The following is a 21,465-nucleotide window of genomic DNA, read 5'->3' as shown; positions in this document are numbered from 1 at the left end:
GGAAAGATTATCAAAGCCCAGTGCAGGAGAAAGAACAATAGAAGCAGAGTTCTTGTCCTGTGAGCGGTGTGACCTTGAACAGGTTCCCTCACGTCTCTGGCCGCAATCTCCTCACCTGGAAAATGCATAATATTTTGTAATGTCCCATCCATAGATAATATGAATGAAATGAAATTCATAGATAATGTAACCTCCCTTTTTGAAAAATGTTTCACAAAATAACCAAAGTATTGCCATAAATATAACACAAAGGAGAAATAAAAGGAAAGCAAGCTAAAGTAAAATAGGTTGATAGACACACACTCACACACACATGCAGAACCACCAGACTCTACGGCCAGTGTGCAGGGTGATGGGAATGTGATTTTTTGGCAACCCACATCCCACGAATAGCATTGATGCTGATCATTTTCCAAAGTCATGAAGCTTACTCGTGGTAAAGTGTTGGACAAAACAAAATACCGTCTTCTCTCAATTTACAGAATAGTTGTATTCTTGGACTGTTCAGTGTGTACTAGAGCGTGCAATTAAAGTCTTGTGTTTTATATAAATTAGAGTTGAGTCCCAGCCTTTAGACACAGTTGTTATATGTACATGAATGTCCAGTGGGATATTTGAAAATTGTGCAGGATGCAAAACAGCTCATCCTGTGTAGGTCTGTCCTTTGCACGGCAGTAGGTCCAGCATCTCTGACTCCTGTCCATCAAATGCCAGGAGCTCCATCAGGATCATTGTCATAGACTAAATTGTCCCCACTAATTTTGAAAATGACCTCTAGCAGGCACTGCTGCCCCATGGCAACCCACTGGGCTAGCTGCTGCCTAGAGCTCGGTAGTCCTGAGGGACCCAGGTCGCCCAACAGCAGTGCTGCCCTGTTGACCCCGTCTCCCCTTTCCGGCTCTTCTCCAGGCTCAGCTGATTGCACAGTCCATCGGGCAGGCATTCAGCGTGGCATACCAGGAGTTCCTCAGGGCCAACGGGATTAACCCCGAAGATCTCAGCCAGAAGGAATACAGCGACCTGCTCAACACCCAGGACATGTACAACGACGACCTGATCCACTTCTCCAAGTCGGAAAACTGCAAAGATGTAGGTACTTTCCAGAAGCTGTTCTCTGAGCTGGGCCAGCCGGGCCCACCCGTGATACAAGTGAAGGCAGAGTGGCTGGGTTGAAGAGTGAGTTCAGGCCCATCTCTGTCTCACCTCACATGAGGCCCGATAAAGACTGCAGCCGAGGGCCGTGGCCAGTGAGACAGGGCGTTGTCTGCTCCCTGCAATCCAGAGCTGACTTTGGGGTGGGTTCCAGAGGCAGACAGGACCTGAACCCTGCCCTTTACCAAGCCCACACTTTAGGAAAGGGCACAGAAGATTTTAAATGATGGTGCTGGTATAGGCACTGGTCAGAGACAGCTGTACTTGGCAGATTGGAGCCGATCTCGGCTCTCAGGTCTCAGATGATAAGTGCTGTGCTTCCCCAGGGACCGAGCTCTACAGGAGTGTCTGGAGGAAAACGGGGCCATCTGATCTGGTCTGAGGTCTGGGTATTCTTTGGAAAGTGTAGAGGAGTGCAGAGGGCTGAGCCAAAGTAACAGAAGCATGAGGGTCCGAAAGCTCAGGAATTGTCTGGGGAGCCATGAATGAGGCAGCCAGGCTGCAGCAGGGGTTGTGCATAGGAGAGGATGTGAAGAGGCCAGTACAGGCTTTGGGTCAGAACTGGAGGGCTTGAGAGTCCAGCTGTGGTGAGGGGCCTGGACTTTATCCACTAGGTGTGAGAAAGTGATCTTTCTATCCACTAATGAATGTTAAGTGTCCTAGGCTCCCTGGAAGCAGAGCCTGAGATGGGAATTCTTGTTCATGGGATTTGGGGGAAGGGTGCACTCAGGAAAAACTAAGTGTGGGCAGCAGGGTGGTGGGGATGCCAGGGAGGAATGTGGCCTTGCTGGAGATGAGCATCATTCTGATCCAAAGGGAAGCTCCAGCTCACACATCGCAGGACGGACCTTGTCCCACCTAGAGCCAAAAGAGCTGGCAGGCCTTTGTAGCCTGTACTAATCAGTCATTGACACCAAGGTCAGACGGAGGTGTGTTAGTGTGCTTGGGCTGCCGTAACAAAGTTCCCCAGACGGGGGGCTTCAACAACAGAAATGTATTGTGTCACAGTTCTGGAGGCTGGAAGCCCGAGATCAAGGTGTCCGCAGGGTTGGTTCCTTCTGAGGGGGAAGATCCATTCCAGGCCTCTCATTTGCTTGTAGATGGTCATCTTCTCCCTGTGTCTTCACTCTGTGCATGTCTCTGTGTCCAAATTTCCCCCTTTTGTAAAGATACCAATCATATTGAACTAGGAGCCACCCTAATTATTTTATTTTAACTTGACTGCCTGTGAAAAGATCCTATCTCCAAACAAGGTAATATATGCCATGGAATATAGGGACGATAGGACACGTTTCGGTTGGAGTCATCAGGGAAATGTCTGTCATGTTTAGTCAAGACAGCAATAGGGAAAATGCTTTGATTTCTGTTGCTACCCTGGATGGTTGCTGATTCAGGCTTTCTACATGTTTTCCTCCTTTCAGGTCTTCATAGAGAAGCAGAAAGGGGAAATCCTAGGTGTGGTGATTGTGGAGTCTGGCTGGGGATCCATCTTGCCTACCGTGATCATAGCCAACATGATGCACGGAGGTCCAGCGGAGAAATCGGGGAAGCTGAATATTGGGGACCAGATCATGTCCATAAATGGCACCAGCCTGGTGGGCCTGCCTCTGTCGACCTGCCAGAGCATTATTAAGGTAACTGGAGATGGGAAAAATCAACCTCTCTTGTAGACCTGAAGTGATATGAAGTCATCAACATTTGAACGTATTCTAAGTGTCAGGCACTGAGAAGGACACAAATACAAAAGGCATGGACTTGCACTTGGGTTGTTTACCATCAAGTTGCTATTTACCAATTCCTCCCTGAAATTGTTTTTTCAGGGATGGTGTATCTGGCTCACAGAACACCACTCACTAACACCATGCCCTCGCAGACATCACTAATCAATCACAGCATTCTGTCCCATTAAGCCCCCACTCAGCCTCAACAGAATTTTCCTCAGCTCAGTAATCAAGACAATCACTTATAGTCAGCTGGGTGTTCTTGAGATGACTTGCCATCCCTGTTACAAATCATGGAAATGCTTCAGATCCCAGGGCACTTTCCTTCACTGTGATGTGATCCAGGTGAGTGTATCCTCCCCAGAGCCTGTGTAACATGAGCCACATATGCCACGTAGAAGGAAGGAAACTGGTACAGTCTGTATACTCCTAAAACCTGAACATAATTACTTCTTGTTCAGCCTGAATTGATACTGTTGCGTGAGGCTGAGAAGAGCTACTTAAAGGAAAATTGAATATGAGTATTTGAGGGCAAGAAATTAGATTTTCTTAGGATTGGAGTATCCATGTGTAGTCTCTTGAGTGCACTGGAACTTGCTGATTGCATGGGAAGTAAGAACAAGTATATTTTTCCTTCACTACAGTATCTGTAGACCCTGCCAGCTCTGTACCAAGCAGTGTGGTACAGGCAGACTAGGATCCTATGACTTTCTTTGGTTCCTTGGGGTTTCCTGAAAGACTGTTAACTAGAATATAGCTCTGTATGTGTGTGTGTGTGTGTGTGAGAAAGAGAGAGAATAAATGTGAATTTATAGAATAGTTATTCTAAGCAGAAGAAAATCACAAAAGACAACATCCTTGGCCAAGGGCCCTGGGATGGAGGGGAGGTCAAGGTGAGTGTATAGGCCAGACATGTCTACCTCTTTGCGTTTTTTGTTTGTTTTTTATGTTATATAGGAATTCATCTTTTTTTTCTTTTTCCTGCCTTTTTTTCAGTATTTTTATTGAAGTATGGTTGATTTATAATGTTGTGTTAATTTCTTCTATACAGCAAAATGATTCAGTTATACATACATATACATTCTTTTTTAAATACGTTCTTTTCCATTATAGTTTATCATAGGACATTGAATATAGTTCTCTGTACTATACAGTAGGATCTTGTTGTTCATTCATCCAAATATAAAAGCTTACCTCTGCTAACCCCAACCTCCCACTCCATCCCTCCCCCAACCCCCTCCCCCTTGGCAACCACCAGTCTGTTCTCTATGTCTGTGATTCTGTTAATGTTTCATAGATAGGTTCATTTGTGTCACATTTTAGATTCCACATATAAGTGATATCATATTGTATTTGTCTTTCTCTTTCTGACTTACTTCACTTATTACGATAATTTCTAGTTGCATCCATGTTGCTGCAAATGGCATTATTTTGTTCTTTTTTATGGCTGAGTAGTATTCCATTGTGTATATGTACCACATCTTTATCCATCCATCTGTCGGTGGACACTTAGGTTGTTTCTATGTCTTGGCTATAGTAAATGGTGCTGCTATGAACATAGGGGTGCATGTATATTTTGAATTATAGTTTTGTTGGGATATATGCCCAGGCGTAGGATTGCTGGATCATACGGTAATTCTATATATTTTTAGTTTTCTGAGGAACCTCCATACTGTTTTCCACAGTGGCTATCTGACCAACAGTGTAGGAGGGTTCCCTTTTCTCCACACCCTCTCCAGCATTTGTTGTTTGTAGAGTTTTTAATGATGGCCAACCTGACTGGTATGAGGTGGTACCTCATTGTAGTTTTGATTGCATTTCTCTAATAATTAGCGATGCTGAATATCTCTTCATGTGCCTATTGGCCATCTGTATTTCTTCTTTAGAGAAATGTCTGTTTAGGTCTTCTATTTTTCGATTGGGTTTTTTTGTTTTTGAGCTGTGTGAGCTATTTGTATGTTTTGGAAATTAAGCCCTTGTCAGTCATGTTGTTTGCAAATATTTTCTCCCATTCTGTAGGTTGTCTTTTCATTTTGTTTTGCCTGTTTATTTTTTTTAAGTTTATTTATTTTATTTATATATTTTTGGCTGTGTTGGGTCTTCGCTGCTGTGTGGGGGCTTTCTCTAGTTGTGGCGAGTGGGGGCCACTCCTCGTTGAGGTGTGAGGGCCTCTCATTGCAGTGGCCTCTGTCGCTGCAGAGCACAGGCTCCAGGTGCGCGGGCTTCAATAGTTGTGGCTTGTGGGCTCTAGAGTTCAGGCTCAGTAGCTGTGGCACTCGGACCGAGTTGCTCCGTGGCTTGTGGGATCCTCCCAGACCAGGGCTCGAACCCCTGTCCACCGCACTGGCAGGCGGACTCCCAACCACTGTGCCACCAGGGAAGCCCTGCCTGTTTATTTTTAATGAAACAAATCTAAATCCTTATAAGATAATCACACTCAGAAAGAAATAGTCCTTTTTGGGCTCATTTCTTTTTGTTATAAATAAATTCTACCTCTTGCTTAACATACATTAAAGATAAGATTAAAGGTCCTAGTTTGAACATGTATATTCATTCAAACATGTTTAATTGGGCTTCTGTTAGCCTGAGCTGAACTGTGAAGAAGCCAGAATGAAAAAAATAAATAAAAATAAAAAAAGAAGCCAGAATGACAGTATGCACATGGAGGATAATTTATAATTGAAAGGGTTCAGTGGGCCCTAATGGCAACATAGAGGTGAAATGCTAAGAGCATTTGGAGTGGGGGAGCAGAGAATCTTACCTGATTTTTTTGTGTGTGTGTGGTACGCGGACCTCTCACTGTTGTGGCCTCTCCCGTTGCGGAGCAGAGGCTCCGGACGCGCAGGCTTAGCGGCCATGGCTCACAGGCCCAGCCGCTCTGCGGCATGTGGGATCCTCCCGGACCAGGGCATGAACCCATGTCCCCTGCATCGGCAGGCGGACTCTCAACCACTGTGCCACCAGGGAAGCCCTACCTGATTTTTAAGGTGGGCCTTGAAGGAGGAGTTAGACTCAGGTGGATAGCAGAAAGGAAAGTGGCCTTTGGGAGTTTCTTCTGGAATTGATGGATGGTGGACTGGCTTTGTGCTGGGAGAGGCAGGTCTGAGCCAGCCTGAGAAGGCTGATCTGATGGTGTGATAATGTGGAGAAGCCAGGGAGGGCCAGGAGCAGGAAGAAAGGACGCACCCACATTTGGCTTCTCACTCACACATGCCAAGCTTCACAGATGCCCTCTCATACCAGGGAGCAAGTTACTTATTAAACACCCATGCACGTGTGAGAACTGCCGAGGGGCCATGGGAACCAAAGATGCCTCAGACACAATCCGCGCCCTAAGGAGCTTGGCCTCAATGGGGAGAAGTGAATGAAAGGACTGATAATAACAGTGACTGAGTGCTGTGCACCTGGACCATTCTGAGAATGTGTGTGTTCACTCGCAGAACCCTACGGCGGCCTTCTGTAGGGTAGGTACTATTGTGCAAGTTAGGAAACAGGCACAGAAAATGACGTAATCATTCGAGGTCACACAGTGTGTCAGTAGTGCAGCCAGGTCACTCGGCCACCCTGATATCATTCCAGCGGTGTCTGTGGTCAGACCCTGGGGCAGTGGTTCTCAACCTGAGGGATCTTGACCCCCCAGGCGTCATTTGGCAATGTCTGAAGACAGTTTGGGTTGTCACGACTAGGGAGAAGGAGATGCTCCTGGCATCCAGTGGGTGGAGGTCAGGGAGGCTGCCAGATATCCTACAATGCACAGGACAGCCCCCACAGCTAAGGATTATCCAGCCCAAATGTCAATAGACTGAGAAAGCCTGCCTGCAGGAGATAGTTCAGGTGTGGGAGAGAAATCTGGAGAAAGGGAGGTCGGTGAGGGAGGGAGGGTGGGGAGTTGATCTACGTCTGGAAAGTCTTGGGGAGGAGGAGCCAGAAGAGAGGATAACTTGAGCACAGGTGGGGCTGGGGCCTGGGTGGGAATAAGCAGACCTTCCTGAGGACTGGCAAGGCTGCATGCCTGAGCCCATTTACACACCTGCCCGGCAGTGCCCAGCCCTAGGCACTGGTCACCTCCCTTCCTCTTCATAAAAAACAGCCTGTGAGGGAGGGTGATGGCAAATGCCTGGTTCACAGATGAGTCATCAGCTACTCAGAAGGTGCAGACAGCATGCCCAGAACGCCCCAGCTGACGGAGTCCAGATCCCCGTCCACCCCTCCGTGCCTCTGCACAAAGGAGGCAGACACGGTGAGGGAGGCTGTGAGACCCATGGCCTGCCTTCCCCTGGTACCACACAGGTACTGGTCTTCTGTCCAGTGCATCACACATCAAGGTGGAAACAGACTAGTGCAGGGCGCAATTGGCGCACTGTCTGAGCAGTTTCCTAAGGGGAAAAGGTTTGTTTGCACCAGTAGCTGACCTTTTATGTCTATAAATGGAGTCTCTCTGGAATCGGAAAATTAAAAGGCCATGTGGTGATGAAAGAGATGTAACTGATGAAGATGGAGAGGAAGAAAGCCAGCACCTCTGTGGCCACCCTCGGCAGAGAAGTACGTAGCAGGCAGGCCCCAGTTAGGACACAGCTGCCCTTTCCCGGCGCTGCAGGATGCGCTGCCTTGTTGAATAGAAAAGGGTGATTGGCCCTGTCCCCTTCTCCCCCCACCCCGAGAATCTTCCTACTGATTTCAGCTAGAATTGCCAGTACCGAAGAAGACATTTAATGGGTTGTCTCCTGGTTTTTAAGTTCTGTAAAAACATATCTTTTTTGCCTGTCCCTGAGCAGATACAGTGCCCCACCCTCACTCCTAGGCCCCCGCAGGGGAGCATTCTGGGCTTCTTCAAGGCTTCCCATTAGTATTGCTTGTTTCAGTGTTACTTCAGTGCTCCTTGCGATGAATTTAACGAGCCGCTCTCATCCTGGAAAATCAGTGCTTAGCAAACTTTGATTGAATCACCCAGGGATCTTGTTAAACTGCAGGCTCTGATTCGGCAGGTCTGGGGTGGGATTCTGCATGTTCAACAAACTCCCCGGTGATGACATCGCCATCAATGGGCTTCGAGTGTTCTGCATCTTGCCACTTTAATGCATGTTGACCTTCCCTCTCCCCTGGTTATAGGGAATAGAGTACGTTTCTAGAATAGATTACAGGTATTGAATTATTTTCTTTCTCCCCTAGTTCTTATTTTCCTGTCATAGTTCCTGAAGCATAATTATTGGTAGGCAAAGCGTGTTAGCAGACCGCCTGTTCATGCCATCGCCTCCATGGTCCTGCCCTCCAGATTTGTTTTCTTTTTGAAACTAGAGCACCGCTTCCTTACCTTCCACAGGGTCATCACGGGTCTGCTTTCCCGTTGCTATAGAGACCATTCTGGCTTCTCTCCTCTCCCATTCCGTCTTCCCTACTCTTCCCTCCCACCATATTTCTTAATTTGCTACACCATTCCACTGTTGTCATGGGGACGAAATGACCATTTATTTAATTGGCACCTCCAATAAAGTGGCAGCTGAGAAATCCGAGTTAATGGGACCCAACTTGAAGCGTTGATGAGGAACAGCAGAGCAAGTGCGTGGTCTGGTTGTTTCAGATTGCCATCTCTCTGGGCTTCGTCTTGCAGCAAATATCCCCAGTCTAGAAATTCTTTCACTGAGGGACAAATCAGCATCTTAAATCAATGTACACAAAAGAACCCACCGGAGCGATGTGGACTTTTTAGGTAACAGAGAAAATAGAGTCATTCTCTTGCTTTTCAGGAGCTCTCCAAGGTTTTCCTGTACCTCACAGACATACCTGAACAACCGCAGTGTTTCATAGGTGTAAACATTTAAAGCGGGTCGCTCTGTCTGGAGGGTTGTGTTTCTGACAACGTGCTCCTCGTTTTCGTCATCCTTTGCTCTTGCTTCCCACACACTCCTGGTCTTGTAGTTTGTGATGTGGGGAGAGAAAGGGGAATGGACTCTGGCTGCCCTGCCTGTGCCTGCAGCCCTCCCCTGAGCTCCCGGAGGCCTGGCTCCACCAACTCCCAGCGCCTAACACATGGCTTGGCACATTGCAGGTGATCCATACATATCTACTGATTGAATGATAAAGAGGGGGCTCTCAAGGGAAAAAGAAATATATGCACGAATGGTATCTGAGCAACACCCCCAAAAGAGAAGCCGATTTGTAATGTTAGAAATAGCTTTTTCCGGGCATGATGGTTGAGATGTGGTGTTGTCAGCAGACATGCTTAGGAAAGAATAAAAATGCATAACAAGGGCTGAAATTGTAGCAATTAGAAGTGGAAGAGCTCTTAGGAGGTTTCAGCATTTGTTTTGAAGATGTGGAGACTGAGGTAGAAGGTGGAATAGAGGGTCTAAGACCCCCCGGGCTGTGGTGGAGGAAACACAGCTGCAGCCCAGGTCTCCTGACACAGCGGACGCCTCTTCACCCAGCCCCGCTGGTCCCACTGTTAGGGGAAGAATTCCAGCACATCCCCGTGGGCATGGGTGACAGGACCTGCTGCGGTGCGGGAGGCCCCGATCTCCGCAGACCTCCTTTACCCCGGGAGAATCGCCCTCGGCACATTCTGTTGCTCTTGTTTGGAAACATTTCTTGAACCGGAGAAGCTTCCTAGAGCTGTTCCAGAAACCACGGAGAGATGCTGGTAACAGCTGCCTGCGAGTGCACACACGTCACCACAAGCCAAATCACAGCCGTTGGGAGGCTCCAGTCCTGCAGAAAACAGCAACTCCGGAGACTGAGGAAACAGCTGGGGGTGGGGAATTAAACTGACCTCCTCAAAACTCACACGTTGAGAGGACAAGCTGGAATCACCCAAAGGAAGTGGGGCAGCCTGGGAGCCGGAGCCCTGAAGTCTCGCCAGGTAGGCGAGTAAACTAAAAACACAGCCCCGTGCGAGGCTGGGCGGAAAGGTTGGGGGCACAGCTTCGTCCTTCTGTCACTCTCCCTGGCTTCTCTGTCCAGCAGGCTTTACTCATGAATAACACACACCCTTCCAATGTCTATATGGGGAATCACGGCGTAGGAGAAAATGCTCTGGGTTTGAATACAAATAGACCTGGGAGAGAATCTTGCTGTGGGTGAACTTGGGTGAGTGGTGAAGCTGCAGTTTCCTCCTCTATAAAATGGGCATAATTAGAGCTGCCAGCTTGTCAAGGAGATTAAAGGAGACAGCTCCTGTGACTCCAGGTCGGTGCCTGGCAAGAGTCAGCGTGCAGTGACAGGTGGTTTGGCTAGTTTCGTCATCAGGATGGTTTTTGATGGACAGTGACCTTAGGGGTGCTCACACACATGGGGGTGGCTGACTGGGCACCAGGCCAACTGGCTCTCTGTCACCCTCCCCCTGGCGTGGCTAGTCCATGCTCTCACGGAGCACACTGGCCACAGGTATGAGTAGTAAACTGACATCTTTGACTCTGATCATCCCTGAGTGCATGTGAGTTCATTGTTCTGCGGCAGTGGCCTGTATCAGTTCTCAAAAATTGAGTGTATCGCCAGGAAGTGTGTATCAAGTCACAGGGAAGACTCATTAACACACAGAACGTTGAGTCCCACCCCTGGAGTTTCGGATTCTGTAGGTCTGGGTGGACCCTAGACTCTTGCATTTTTTTTTATTGAAGTATAGTTGATTTGCAATATTGTGTTAGTTTTAGGTGTACAGCACAGTGATTCGTTTATCCATATGTGTGTGTGTGTGTGTGTGTGTGTGTGTGTATATACATTCCTTTTCAGATTCTTTTCCCTTATAGGCTATTACAAAATATTGGGTATAGTACCCTGTGCTATACAGTAGGTCCTTGTTGGTTATCTATGTTATGTATACAGTAGTGCATATATGTTAACCCCAGCCCCCTAATTTATCCCTCCCCCCACCCTGCATTTATAACAAAAATGTCCTGGTGCTGCTGGTGTGGGGTGTCCCACTTTGAGGACCTGTTGGCCGAGCATAGGGGCCAAAAAAGCCCCTATCCATCCCTCAGTCTAGAGTGTATCTTCATTACTTAGAAGCAAAAGGTGTGTGGGTCCCTCCTGCCACTCAGAGGGGCAGGTTACACTCTTGCCACAAATTCTGTTGGCACCAAAGTCATCTAACACCACTTTCACCTCTCTGGCAAGGTGCTTGTGAGGAAGGCAGAGGCTCCATTATCCCCGTCCCGACCCCACTGAGCCTCAGACAAAGCAGGTTTAATGTCCGTGTCTGCGTCCTCATCCGTAAAATTTGAAGCATAAGTCCTGACCTCCCGCAGAGTTTGCAGACTGGTCAGAGGGTGACAGTTGGCAGCAGCAGCATTGTGGAATTTACAGATTTCTATTTATAGAATAAGAGGCGATCACCCTTCTGGCTGAAATGGATTTGTCATTGTCCTCCCAGGCCTCTCTTTCTACTTCACCGATAGAGGGCACACACTGGACCCATCTGTGAATTGATGGGGCGGGGGTGGGGGGAGGGGGGCGTCTCCAGGGGATACGGCAGACTTGGTGGAATAGAGCCTACCTTTGCCTGTCCCTCCTCTGCTGGCGGAGAGGCTGTCCACTCACCCCACAGTACCGTCTTTTAGGAAGAGCTTCTCCCCTCAGCTCTGGCCCTTTGGAGGAGTGGACCTTGGCAGGCCTGGCGCTGTTTCCCAATCAGCTGGCCTCGCGAGCTGGGAGTGCAGTGAGACAGGCATCAGACGGGAGTGCTGAGTCCTTCCCGTCTCAGCTCTCAAAGCAAGGCCTCCAGCCACAAGCAGTGTGGTCTCTCTACCCTGGCCCTTTCCCTGTGTGCATGATGGAAGCGGGTTGGAAAGCACCTGCTGTTGGCCATTTGGTCTGGACCATCTGGCAAGTGGGAGTTGCCTGAGGCAGAGCACGCAGGCTGGGGAGGTGTCAGGGGGCGGGGAGAGTTCATTTCAGGACTGAATTACTTTTGTCTGGCACCTTCCTCTTGGGTGAGGCTCACAAGTCGGTGGCAGGACCGGCAGGAGAACCTTCCCACCGCCTGAATGAGGGAAAGCATAGCTTTGTGATGATTTTCTAGGGGTTCTCCTGTGCAGACCCGGGCTCTGGTCCCTGCTGAGCATGTGTTCAAGGGGCAGGAAGACAGGCCTGAGCTCAGCTTAGATCAGAGTGGGGTGGAGGAAGCACTCTAAATAGGCTCAGAAACCAGATGGAGTCCCTCTTTATCTTTAAAAACCAATTTTGTCTCTATACGCCATTCCAATTGAGAGGGAGGGACGAGTTACCAGGGAGCATGAAATCGGAGATGACCATTAAGCCCTATTTCCTCCTACTTCCCTCTCCACCAGCACTGGTCCTACCACCCTATTCATTCTCCCAAGGAGGCCTTCGCTGACTGCAGTCCTGCCTCTGTGCCCTGCTTCTCCCCAGATGCTCGTGGGAATGTTGATAAACTGTAGAATCCCTAACAGGCAGAGAGAATGGGGAAGCAGGACCACCAGGGGCGACAGACAGCAAGCCCTGATGAATTGGGCTGTTGTGTGAATTAGTTGTCCTTTGTTAGAAAAGGAAGAATTGCTACGAGTATGCCTTTCAGAGAAAAAGTTCCTTTCGTGCTTGTCCCCCACCTGACCAGGAGAGAGATTGTGCATCCTTCATCTTTCAAGCCAAAATGCACATGTGGCAGTTTTCCTCTTAGCTGCACAGACGATCGCTTTTTCCAGATGACTTGAATGCAGCCCGTTTCCCAAAATGAAGACATTGCCCACAGAAACTGGTCTCTGCGTGGGCTGAAAGGGCTCCATGTAAACCTAATGGTTTTCTCCCCTAGGTTGACAGAATCTAGCTTGGACTGTCCGACGCAGGTGCTATCAGGCTGGACGTGGGGCACTGTGGAGTCAACGAAGAAACCAAGGCTCAGTGCAGCATCTTTTGCCTTTGGTGCTGTCTGCATTTATCTCTTGTTGGCATCAATGGTCATCGAATCCCCTGTGCTTTATTCACATTTCAGGGCTTGAAGAATCAGGCCCGGGTCAAGCTGAATATCGTGAGGTGTCCCCCAGTGACCACCGTGTTGATCAGGAGACCAGACCTTCGCTACCAGCTGGGGTTCAGTGTCCAGAATGGAATCGTAAGTACAACCCCACACCTTTTCCAAAAGTCTGACACACGAAACCGTGGCCCAGGGTTTGGGTTTTGGGGCTGTTCTTGAAAGCTGGTCATTTTCCAGAAAGAATCCAGCAAGGAAGGGACGAATGGGTGAAGGCAGACTCACTTCCTCCATGGGCAGAGAATTCTGTGCCTTCTGTGGGGGAAGAGAGGGACCCTCCCAGATCCATGTGCCCTAGAGCCCAGCGACTCTGTGATGCGCAGGGTGACCCTCCCAGCTGCCAGCTTGAGATAGTTTGAGGTATCCACCTTCCCAAACCCCGCCCCCAGCCAGCAGCTTCCAGGGCAGGGGGTGAAGAGCCCTGGGGGCTGGGCTTCCAAACCCTTGGTGATACCAGCGCAGCCCAGGCTGAGAACCCAGCCCTGTGGGTTATGCCTGAATGATCTCTGCCTTACCTTTTTAACCTGAATTTGGCTCTTGGGAGATAAAGAGTACTTTCATCACCTGGATGTCTGCCTTCAAATACTTCCTTTTTTTCCCCCTTTATTGTGATAAAACATACACAACATTAAGTTTGCCATTTAAACCATTTTTAAGCATACAGTTCAGTGCCTTTAAGTACATTCAAAAAGTGGTTGTGTCCATCAGTGCTATTTCCAGAACTTTTTCTTCATCCCAAGCAGCAACTCCATACTCAGTACTACTCCCTTTTTGTCCTGGTTTGCCTTGTTATGGACTCACAGTAGTTCTGAGCTTTGGTGACAAATCTGTAACCTTGATATTATAGATTTTGGATGTGCCCTCCCTCTCTCTGCATTCATCTTTGCAGATAGAAAAACCCTATTCTTTTTCCTCCCTTTTTTATATAAATTTATTTTATTTATTTTTGGCTGTATTGGGTCTTCGTTGCCACGCACGGGTTTTCTCTAGCTGCGGGGAGCGGGGGCTACTCTTCGCTGTGGTGTGTGGGCTTCTCATTGCGGTGGCTTCTTGTTGTGGAGCATGGGTTCTAGGCGTGCGGCCTTCAGTAGTTGTGGTTCACGGGCTCTAGAGTGCAGGCTCAGCAGTTGTGGCGCAGGGGCTCAGTTGCTCTGCGGCATGTGGGATCTTCCCTGACCAGGGATCGAACCTGTGTCCCCTGCATTGGCAGGTGGATTCTAAACCACTGCCCCACCAGGGTAGTCCCCTGCATAGGCTTTTAAAGAAAGGTGCACAGTCAGGAGTGAAAAGTCAGCTCTGTAAATTCAAACCATGTTCTTTTGGGAAATTCTGATTGCTTTGTGTGTGAGGTAGGGGTGTCTATAGCCTGCAGCGCTGAGCCCAGAGCCCTCCCCAAGCCTGCAGCCTCTGCCCACTGCAGTGCCTGGCTGCACTGAGACGAAAACCAGCCACATTACCATTTCTGCCAGAAGGGAGTTTGAACAAGAACCACTGAGTTGGGACAGCCAAAGGGAGCTTCTGCCTTCTAGCTGGCCACACTTTGGAACATGAAGTGGGGTTCTAGCCCCATTTTAACTGAGGTAACTGTGACCCTAAAAAGTGGGCTGCTAGCATTACACAGTTCAGTGTTTGAGTCCCAGATAATACTAAACTGTGTTACACAGGCTGACAGTTTGAAAACATTGGCAGCTCTGTGACAGGCCCAAACAGCTCTTTTTACCAAGACCGAGCTGGGATGAAAAATACTCAGAATTCACTGTGGCGCGAAATCCAGTGACGTGCTGCATCCCCTACGCTGAGTGCAAGAAAAAGGGGGCCATCTGGGCATCCAGAGTCCTATCTCTTATAAAAAGAAACAAAGAGATGTAAATGTCCACAGCCTGACCATGGCAGCTCCTCAGAGATGAGAGTGCTGGGGATGGAGGATTCTAGAAAAGACAGTCTCCCACCCCCACCCAGTTCCCTAGCAGGCGATGCAGGCCAGGGTGGGTAACTTGGCTTTTGACTCTGATAGATCTGCAGCCTCATGCGAGGGGGAATAGCAGAGAGAGGAGGTGTCCGCGTGGGACATCGCATCATTGAAATCAACGGGCAGAGTGTGGTCGCCACCCCACACGAGAAGATCGTGCACATCCTCTCCAATGCTGTTGGGGAGGTAAGGGAGAGTTGGGGGCTGGGGGTCCCCTGGTGCGCTCGCCCCCTCCACGAAGCCCTCCTGAGTGTCCTTCCCTGTCCTCAGCACACTTCCATACTGAACAGTCTGTCTCGGACCAGAATTTAAGCCTGGTAACGAGTGGTCATCTTAGAGCTGCTCCTCAGAATCCCGTCACGTCACCCTCAACCTTCTCCTCTGGCATCACTTCTCCACCTCCTCTCTTTAGTTCTCCAGTCGGTATCTTCTCGCCATAGCTGCCCCAGTTCTCTCCATTTTTTCCAGCTAATCCCGCCAAATGTGCCTGGAAGATTTTAAGTCAGATTCAAATCTAATCAACAGCTCCCCAGAGACAGTTCCCTGGTATGGCCAGGCAGGGGTCAGAACAGCTGTTCTGGGGCTGATTTCCTGCCGGGGGAGGGAGGGAGGCAGGAGCAGCCAAAACCCCACAGTGGTCCTTCTGTTTTAAGGGTTTTCTCCTTTTTTTAAAAAAAAAGAAAGGCCTGGTGAGAGCAAGAGCTTTTGGGAAATAAACCATCTTACCTGGTTTTCATTGTTCACTCTCTGTCACTCCTAACTTTTTAGAAGCCCATGGATTCCGTACTTCCTGGAGGCCACCTGCGTCAGGCCCCTGTTAGGAATGGTGGGGGGGACGAGGGGTGTACCTTCAAAGGAGTCCCATGGCAAGAGGTGCCGCCTCTCCCGCTAGCCCTGGGGCAGTGCCCACACAGCTCCCGGAGGCTCAGTTCCCCCGCTAAAGTGCGTTTCTGCCCTCAGATTCACATGAAGACGATGCCGGCTGCCATGTACAGACTGCTGACGGCCCAGGAACAGCCCGTCTACATCTGAGGCCACGCCCCCCCGGGCAGCATGCATGGAGGACTCTCCTCACTTGTGGTTGTGTTTCTCGTGCTACATCTGTGTGCCCACTGAGATATTCCCCTCTCATACCCAGCACTCAGTTTGACACAGAAGGAAAAGAATCCACAGAGACCTCCTTCTCTGTTCTCTGTCTCTCTCTAGTTTGCTTTTTTTTTTTTAACACCAGGGAAGTTTTGTATGCACTCCCTTGAGGCTGGAGAGCAGCCAGTATCCACCCAGAATCTGCCCAGGACCATCCTGAAGGACCCTTGGGGGTCCTGAAGAGGGTTGTCACTGCTCAGGAAGGATCTTCCCTTCCCAAGAGGTGCAGACCTCTTAGAAGGAACTCCTAGGGGTGGTGAAGAAGCCGATTCAGCAGTGCCTATGATCCAACCGCTGATCTCTGCTCTCCTCCAGTCAATTTATGGGAATATGGTAGTAACAGAGAGGACCAGCCTGTGTCTTTACGGATATGCCTGTCCACCATGTACGTGGGGCATCATACGTTATTTCTGCCCAGAATTTCTGAGCCAACCTTATGCCTCTTCTATAGTTTTAGTTTCAACATAATTGTGTTTTCTAACGCGAACCTTTTCACCCAGGATAGAAGGGGAACTGCCGTGGACAAGAATACCTTCATGTTGCAGAGAACTGGGCGATTCCCAGGGCATCCGTGGCTTCCCAAGGTTACCAACCATTAGCTAAACACAGGCAGGTGCTTCCTGCCTCCTTCTACATCACACGTACATACACAGTCTCACTTGCCTATATTTCAGCCTTCTCTTCTCCCTGCCGCCAGTGAGGCACCCAGAGCCCCTGGAAAACCCACGTCACCTCCCTGTGAGGCCCCCTCCCCCAGCAGGTGAGGCCTGCAGGGACTGGTGAGCCCTGTCTGAAGAGAACCGCCCCTCTGAGGCTGAGGCCTGGCCCTGCCAGCACCGCCTTGGCTGGAAGTGTTCTGGTGGACTCCCCTCGCGCCTCCACCCGGACACACACATCCCACACTGGGAGTCTGGGAGCGGTGGACTGTTCCCCTTGAAGATGAGGCCCGGTGGAATCATGTTATGCTTCCTGGCCCAAGGTGGGACCAGCCTTGTTCTCCACTCAGGACCATGAGGCAGGATGTGACCTTTGAGAGCCCAGAACAGTATATAAACCACAAAACTAAGGGGACAATCATGACCTCAAGCAATGCCTAAGAAGCCCCAAATGTATTCCAGAAACATCTTGCTGCCTCGTGGGCCTGAAAAAGCTTTTATTTGGTGTGGAACATTACGTGTTTTATCAGGTGCCTCATGTCCATGGGTTTTGTCTCAGTTTGTTGCAGATGTTTTAGTAATACCATGATTCTGAGCCAGTTTTCACTCCAAAGAGCATTTTGTTTTCATGTGGGTGGGGTGTGGCTTGGTTTGGTTTTTGTTTTGTTTTGCTCGTGACCTCTGCAAAGACAGGAAGAGAAACTAATATATTTTGTGATATTAATATAGTCCCTGTTCTCAGCATCTGCGTTATTTATGTTGTGTCCATGGAAATAGGAACCCGGTGAGCACGTGTTGGATAGTATGGATTTATACGTCGAATGGAGGGATTTCAGGGAGGGAGAAAGTGAATATGAAAAGATTGGGAACAAGATACTTGCGCCGGAGAGCTGAGTGGTCAGTACCCCTGGGATCTCTGTGCTGTCTTGAGTTTTCTGCTTAGAGTCAGGAAAGCTGGTTGTTTGAGCAGCGTCAGTGGCTGGACTCCCAGTGTGACTGTGAGACAGGCCCTGCTGAAGAGTGGCTGTGCTGCCTGCATGTCCCCTTTAGGAAGGGGATGCCCCTTCTCCAAGGGTCCAGGCTGGGCAGTCTGGGACCCCTGGATGACTTTTGAGGACACTGAGCTGAATGCTGCTGGGAGCCCAGCCCCAAGGCTGACCCACTGCAAACGTGAGAGGCCGGGAACCTCAGCTCCACTTACCAAACCGTAGTGTCTGACGACATATAATTAAATACTAAAGAGTCCTAAGTTCATCTTTCCTTTGCCAGAAGGAGTGGGTAAAACAGGAATGAAGCATTCTGGGTGGTATTTTCAGGCATGAGGAGCCTTGGGAAGTCACTGGAGAGAGGCTCATGCCATCAGTTCCCAGGGTGACTGCTTGAGCCACCTGCCCGAGGGCCCGTTCCGAGCCCCCACAATCGGCCAGGGAACGGGAACCCCACCAGCATGTCCCTGGGCAGCCTCCCACATAATTACATAAGGCTCTTCACCCAAAGGAGAGGGAGACAGAATATACTTTCTATTGCTACTGCACAAAAATCTTGGGAAGTTTGACAGGTGCTGAAAAGGCCAGTGAGGTGAACTCTCCTAGAAGGCTAACATTTCAGCATAAGATTACCCACCACGTACCTTTGTGTTCGTAAAAGTGGCTCCTCATGCCCAGATAGCGAATGTTTCCGGAGCTTGGTCCAGGTTCAGCGGGCTGTAGTGTATTCTTTTCCCTGCTCCCACTGGATGGAGGGAATCAGCCCACCTTCGGAAGTTAACCAAGGAGCCAGAATCTTAATAGTAACTCTGTTTTTGAAAGTCCCACGGGAGGTGGTGGTCTGTTTCCCTTCTGACATCCCAGTATATATAGTTACATATGTAAATATCTGAAACCCCATGTAATGGGGAAGACTATGTACAGAGCAGCCTTCCCAAACATGGCCCCGGGCAGAAAGCCACTCTTGCAGCTTGGCTAGGACATGCTGGTGACTCAGCGTTGGGGACAGATTCCTAGATCCGTCGACCCCTCTGGGTCCAGCCAGGATGCACCAGAACCCACCCTGCCTCTGCCTTCTCAAATGTGAGCATTTCAGGGAGCCACCATCAACCTTGGGTTCACGAGAGGACGAAGCCCCCAGAGACCAATGCCTGGAGCCCACTCCCCTCACTGGAGTGGCTCCTCCAGGCCTGGAGCCCATCACGGGGCACTGGACTCCGAGTCCCTGCAGCCAGGTCTGCTTTCTGAACATTGCCCATCAGCACCGGCCTCAGAGAGTCCCAGAGTAACCTACTACCTCCCCATCACTCCCACCACCCCTTTTCACACCCGTCACCCCGTCTGCACGCAGATGAGACCCACCCACAAGCCCTTCTTGGGTCCCTCAGCCCAGCGGTGAGGCTGTTAACAATGTTTACAACCAAGGACACCTCCTCTTAGGTGTGTTTACTCTCCCACTTACAAGGCCACTTGCTGGTTTGAGTTTCATGTCTGTCTGCTCCTTCCCTGGTTGAGTCCAACTTGAGCACACAACCCTGACCTTACGTCCCGACCCTCCATCAAGGCAGTCGTGAGGACCGTGTGAGAAGGAAATTCCGTGTACATATTCAGCAGTCCCTAGAGTATGAACTTGTACTATTGTTCTGTAAAGAGGGTGAAATAGAGCTTATTGTAAAGCGCTGGGAGAAGTATAGTATTGTATTTGTAACAATATGGTTCTTTGTATACACAAAACTCAATGATCTCTATATATAAATATAAATAAATATATAAATAAGATCTATATACACGTGAGCCTGGAATGTTGATGCCGCACACCCACTGAATGTACTTCCTCTGACAGTCTGGTCACCGGGCTGGCCCACCCTCCCCTCTTCCATACCGTTTTGGGGGTTGTGATGTATTTAATGTGTTCTCTTCCTTTATTTAACTGAACGCTAATGTCTGTAAGAGTTGCTGCAACAATAAACAAGAACTTCACCTCTTGGCCCGGGCTGAGTGTCTTACTGTTTCAGGGGAGGGACAAGACTGAAAGTGGGGGAAAGATGACATCATCCCAAAAGGCCATCTCCTACCCATCCCATGGGACCTGCTCACAGCCCAGACACCATTTCCTAAACGGGCAGGTTCTATGAAACCAACACAGCTGTAAAACACAATAGGCTGTGTCTGTTTGAATTACGGTTTTCTCAGGGTATGTGCCCAGTAGTGGGATTGCTCGGTCATATGGTAGTTCTATTTTTAGTTTTTTAAGGAACCTCCATACTGTTCTCCATAGTGGCTGTATCAATTTACATTCCCACCAACAGTGCAAGAGGGTTCCCTTTTCTCCACAGCCTCTCTAGCACTTAACTGTTTGTAGATTTTCTGATGATGACCATTCTCACCAGTGTGAGGTGATACCTCATTGTAGTCTTGGTTTGCTTTTCTCTAATAATTAGTGATATTGAGCATCTTTTCACGTACCTCTTGGCCATCTGTATGTCTTCTTTGGAGAAATGTCTGTTAAGGTCTTCTGCCCATTTTTTGATTGGGTTGTTTGTTTTTTTTGATATTGAGCTGCATGAGCTGTTTGTATATTTTGGAGATTAATCCTTTGTCAGTTGATTCATTTGCAAATATTTTCTCCCATTCTGAGGGTTGTCTTTTCATCTCGTTTATAGTTTCCTTTGCTGTGCAAAAGCTTTTAAGTTTCATTAGGTCCCATTTGTTTATTTTTTGTTTTTACTTCTATTTATCTAGGAAGTGGGTCAAAAAAGATCTTGCTGCGATTTATGTCAAAGAGTATTCTGCATATATTTTCCTCTAAGAGTTTTATTGTGTCTGGCCTTATATTTAGGTCCTTAATCCATTTGGGGTTTATTTTTGTGTATGGTGTTAGGGAGTGTTCTAATTTCCTTCTTTTACATATAGCTGTCCAGTTTTCCCAGCACCACTTACTGAAGAGGCAGTCCTTTCTCCATTGTATATCCTTGCCTCCTTTGTCATAGGTTAGTTGACAGTAGGTGCGTGGGTTTATCTCTGGGCTTTCTATCCTGTTCCATTGATCTATATCTCTGTTTTTGTGCCAGTACCATACTGTCTTGATTGCTGTAGCTTTGTAGTATATTCTGAAGTCAGGGAGTTTGACTCCTCCAGCTCCATTTTTTTTTTCTCAAGATTGCTTTGGCCATTCAGGGTCTTTTGCGTCTCCATACGAATTTTAAGATTTTTTGGTTCTAGTTCTGTGAAAAATGCCATTGGTAATTTGATAGGGAGTGCATTGAACCTGTACATTGCTTTGGGTAGTATAGTCATTTTCACAATATTGATTCTTCCAATCCAAGAACGTGGTATATCTCTCCACCTGTTTGTGTCTTCTTTGATTTCTTTCATCAGTGTCTTATAGTTTTCTGAGTGTGGGTCTTTTACCTCCTTAGGGAGGTTTATTCCTAGGCATTTTTATTCTTTTTGTTGCCATGGTGAATGGGATTGTTTCCTTAATTTCTCTTTCTGATCTTTCGTTGTTAGTGTATAGGAATGCAAGAGATTTCTGTGCATTAATTTTGTATCCTGCAACTTTGCCAAATTCATTGATTAGCTATAGTAGTTTTCTGGTGGCTGTGTATAGTATCATGTCATCTGTAAACAGTGACAGTTTTACTTCTTCTTTTCCAATTTGTATTCCTTGTTTTTTCTTTTTCTTCTCTGATTGCCGTGGCTAGGACTTCCAAAACTATGTTGAGTAATAATGGCATATACCCAGAGAAAACCATAATTCAAAAAGACACATGCACCCCAATGTTTATTGTAACACTATTTACAATAGGCAGGTTATGGAAGCAACCTAAATGTCCATCAACAGATGAATGGA

The 21,465-nt window shown here is 48.4% G+C and overlaps 1 protein-coding gene across 2 annotated transcripts in view; it reads left to right on the top strand.

Annotated features, from left to right (window-relative positions):
* Positions 1-17,635, top strand: part of APBA1 (amyloid beta precursor protein binding family A member 1) — a 225,990-nt gene extending 208,355 nt beyond the window's left edge. For both annotated transcript variants that reach the window (XM_081237623.1, XM_081237622.1), the window contains 5 exons: positions 910-1,089; positions 2,574-2,786; positions 12,817-12,936; positions 14,870-15,010; positions 15,785-17,635. In XM_081237623.1, coding sequence (XP_081093749.1) covers positions 910-1,089; positions 2,574-2,786; positions 12,817-12,936; positions 14,870-15,010; positions 15,785-15,856 — 726 coding nt within the window. In that variant the 3' untranslated portion in view covers positions 15,857-17,635. The remainder of the gene's footprint in view (positions 1-909; positions 1,090-2,573; positions 2,787-12,816; positions 12,937-14,869; positions 15,011-15,784) is intronic.
* Positions 17,636-21,465: the final 3,830 nt, after the last annotated feature.

The sequence above is a fragment of the Mesoplodon bidens genome (assembly GCF_964165515.1).
Source record: "Mesoplodon bidens genome assembly, chromosome: 6".
NCBI lineage: Eukaryota > Metazoa > Chordata > Mammalia > Artiodactyla > Ziphiidae > Mesoplodon > Mesoplodon bidens.
The sequence above is the reverse complement of the archived record's forward strand: the minus strand, read 5'-3'. Positions and strand labels throughout refer to the sequence as shown.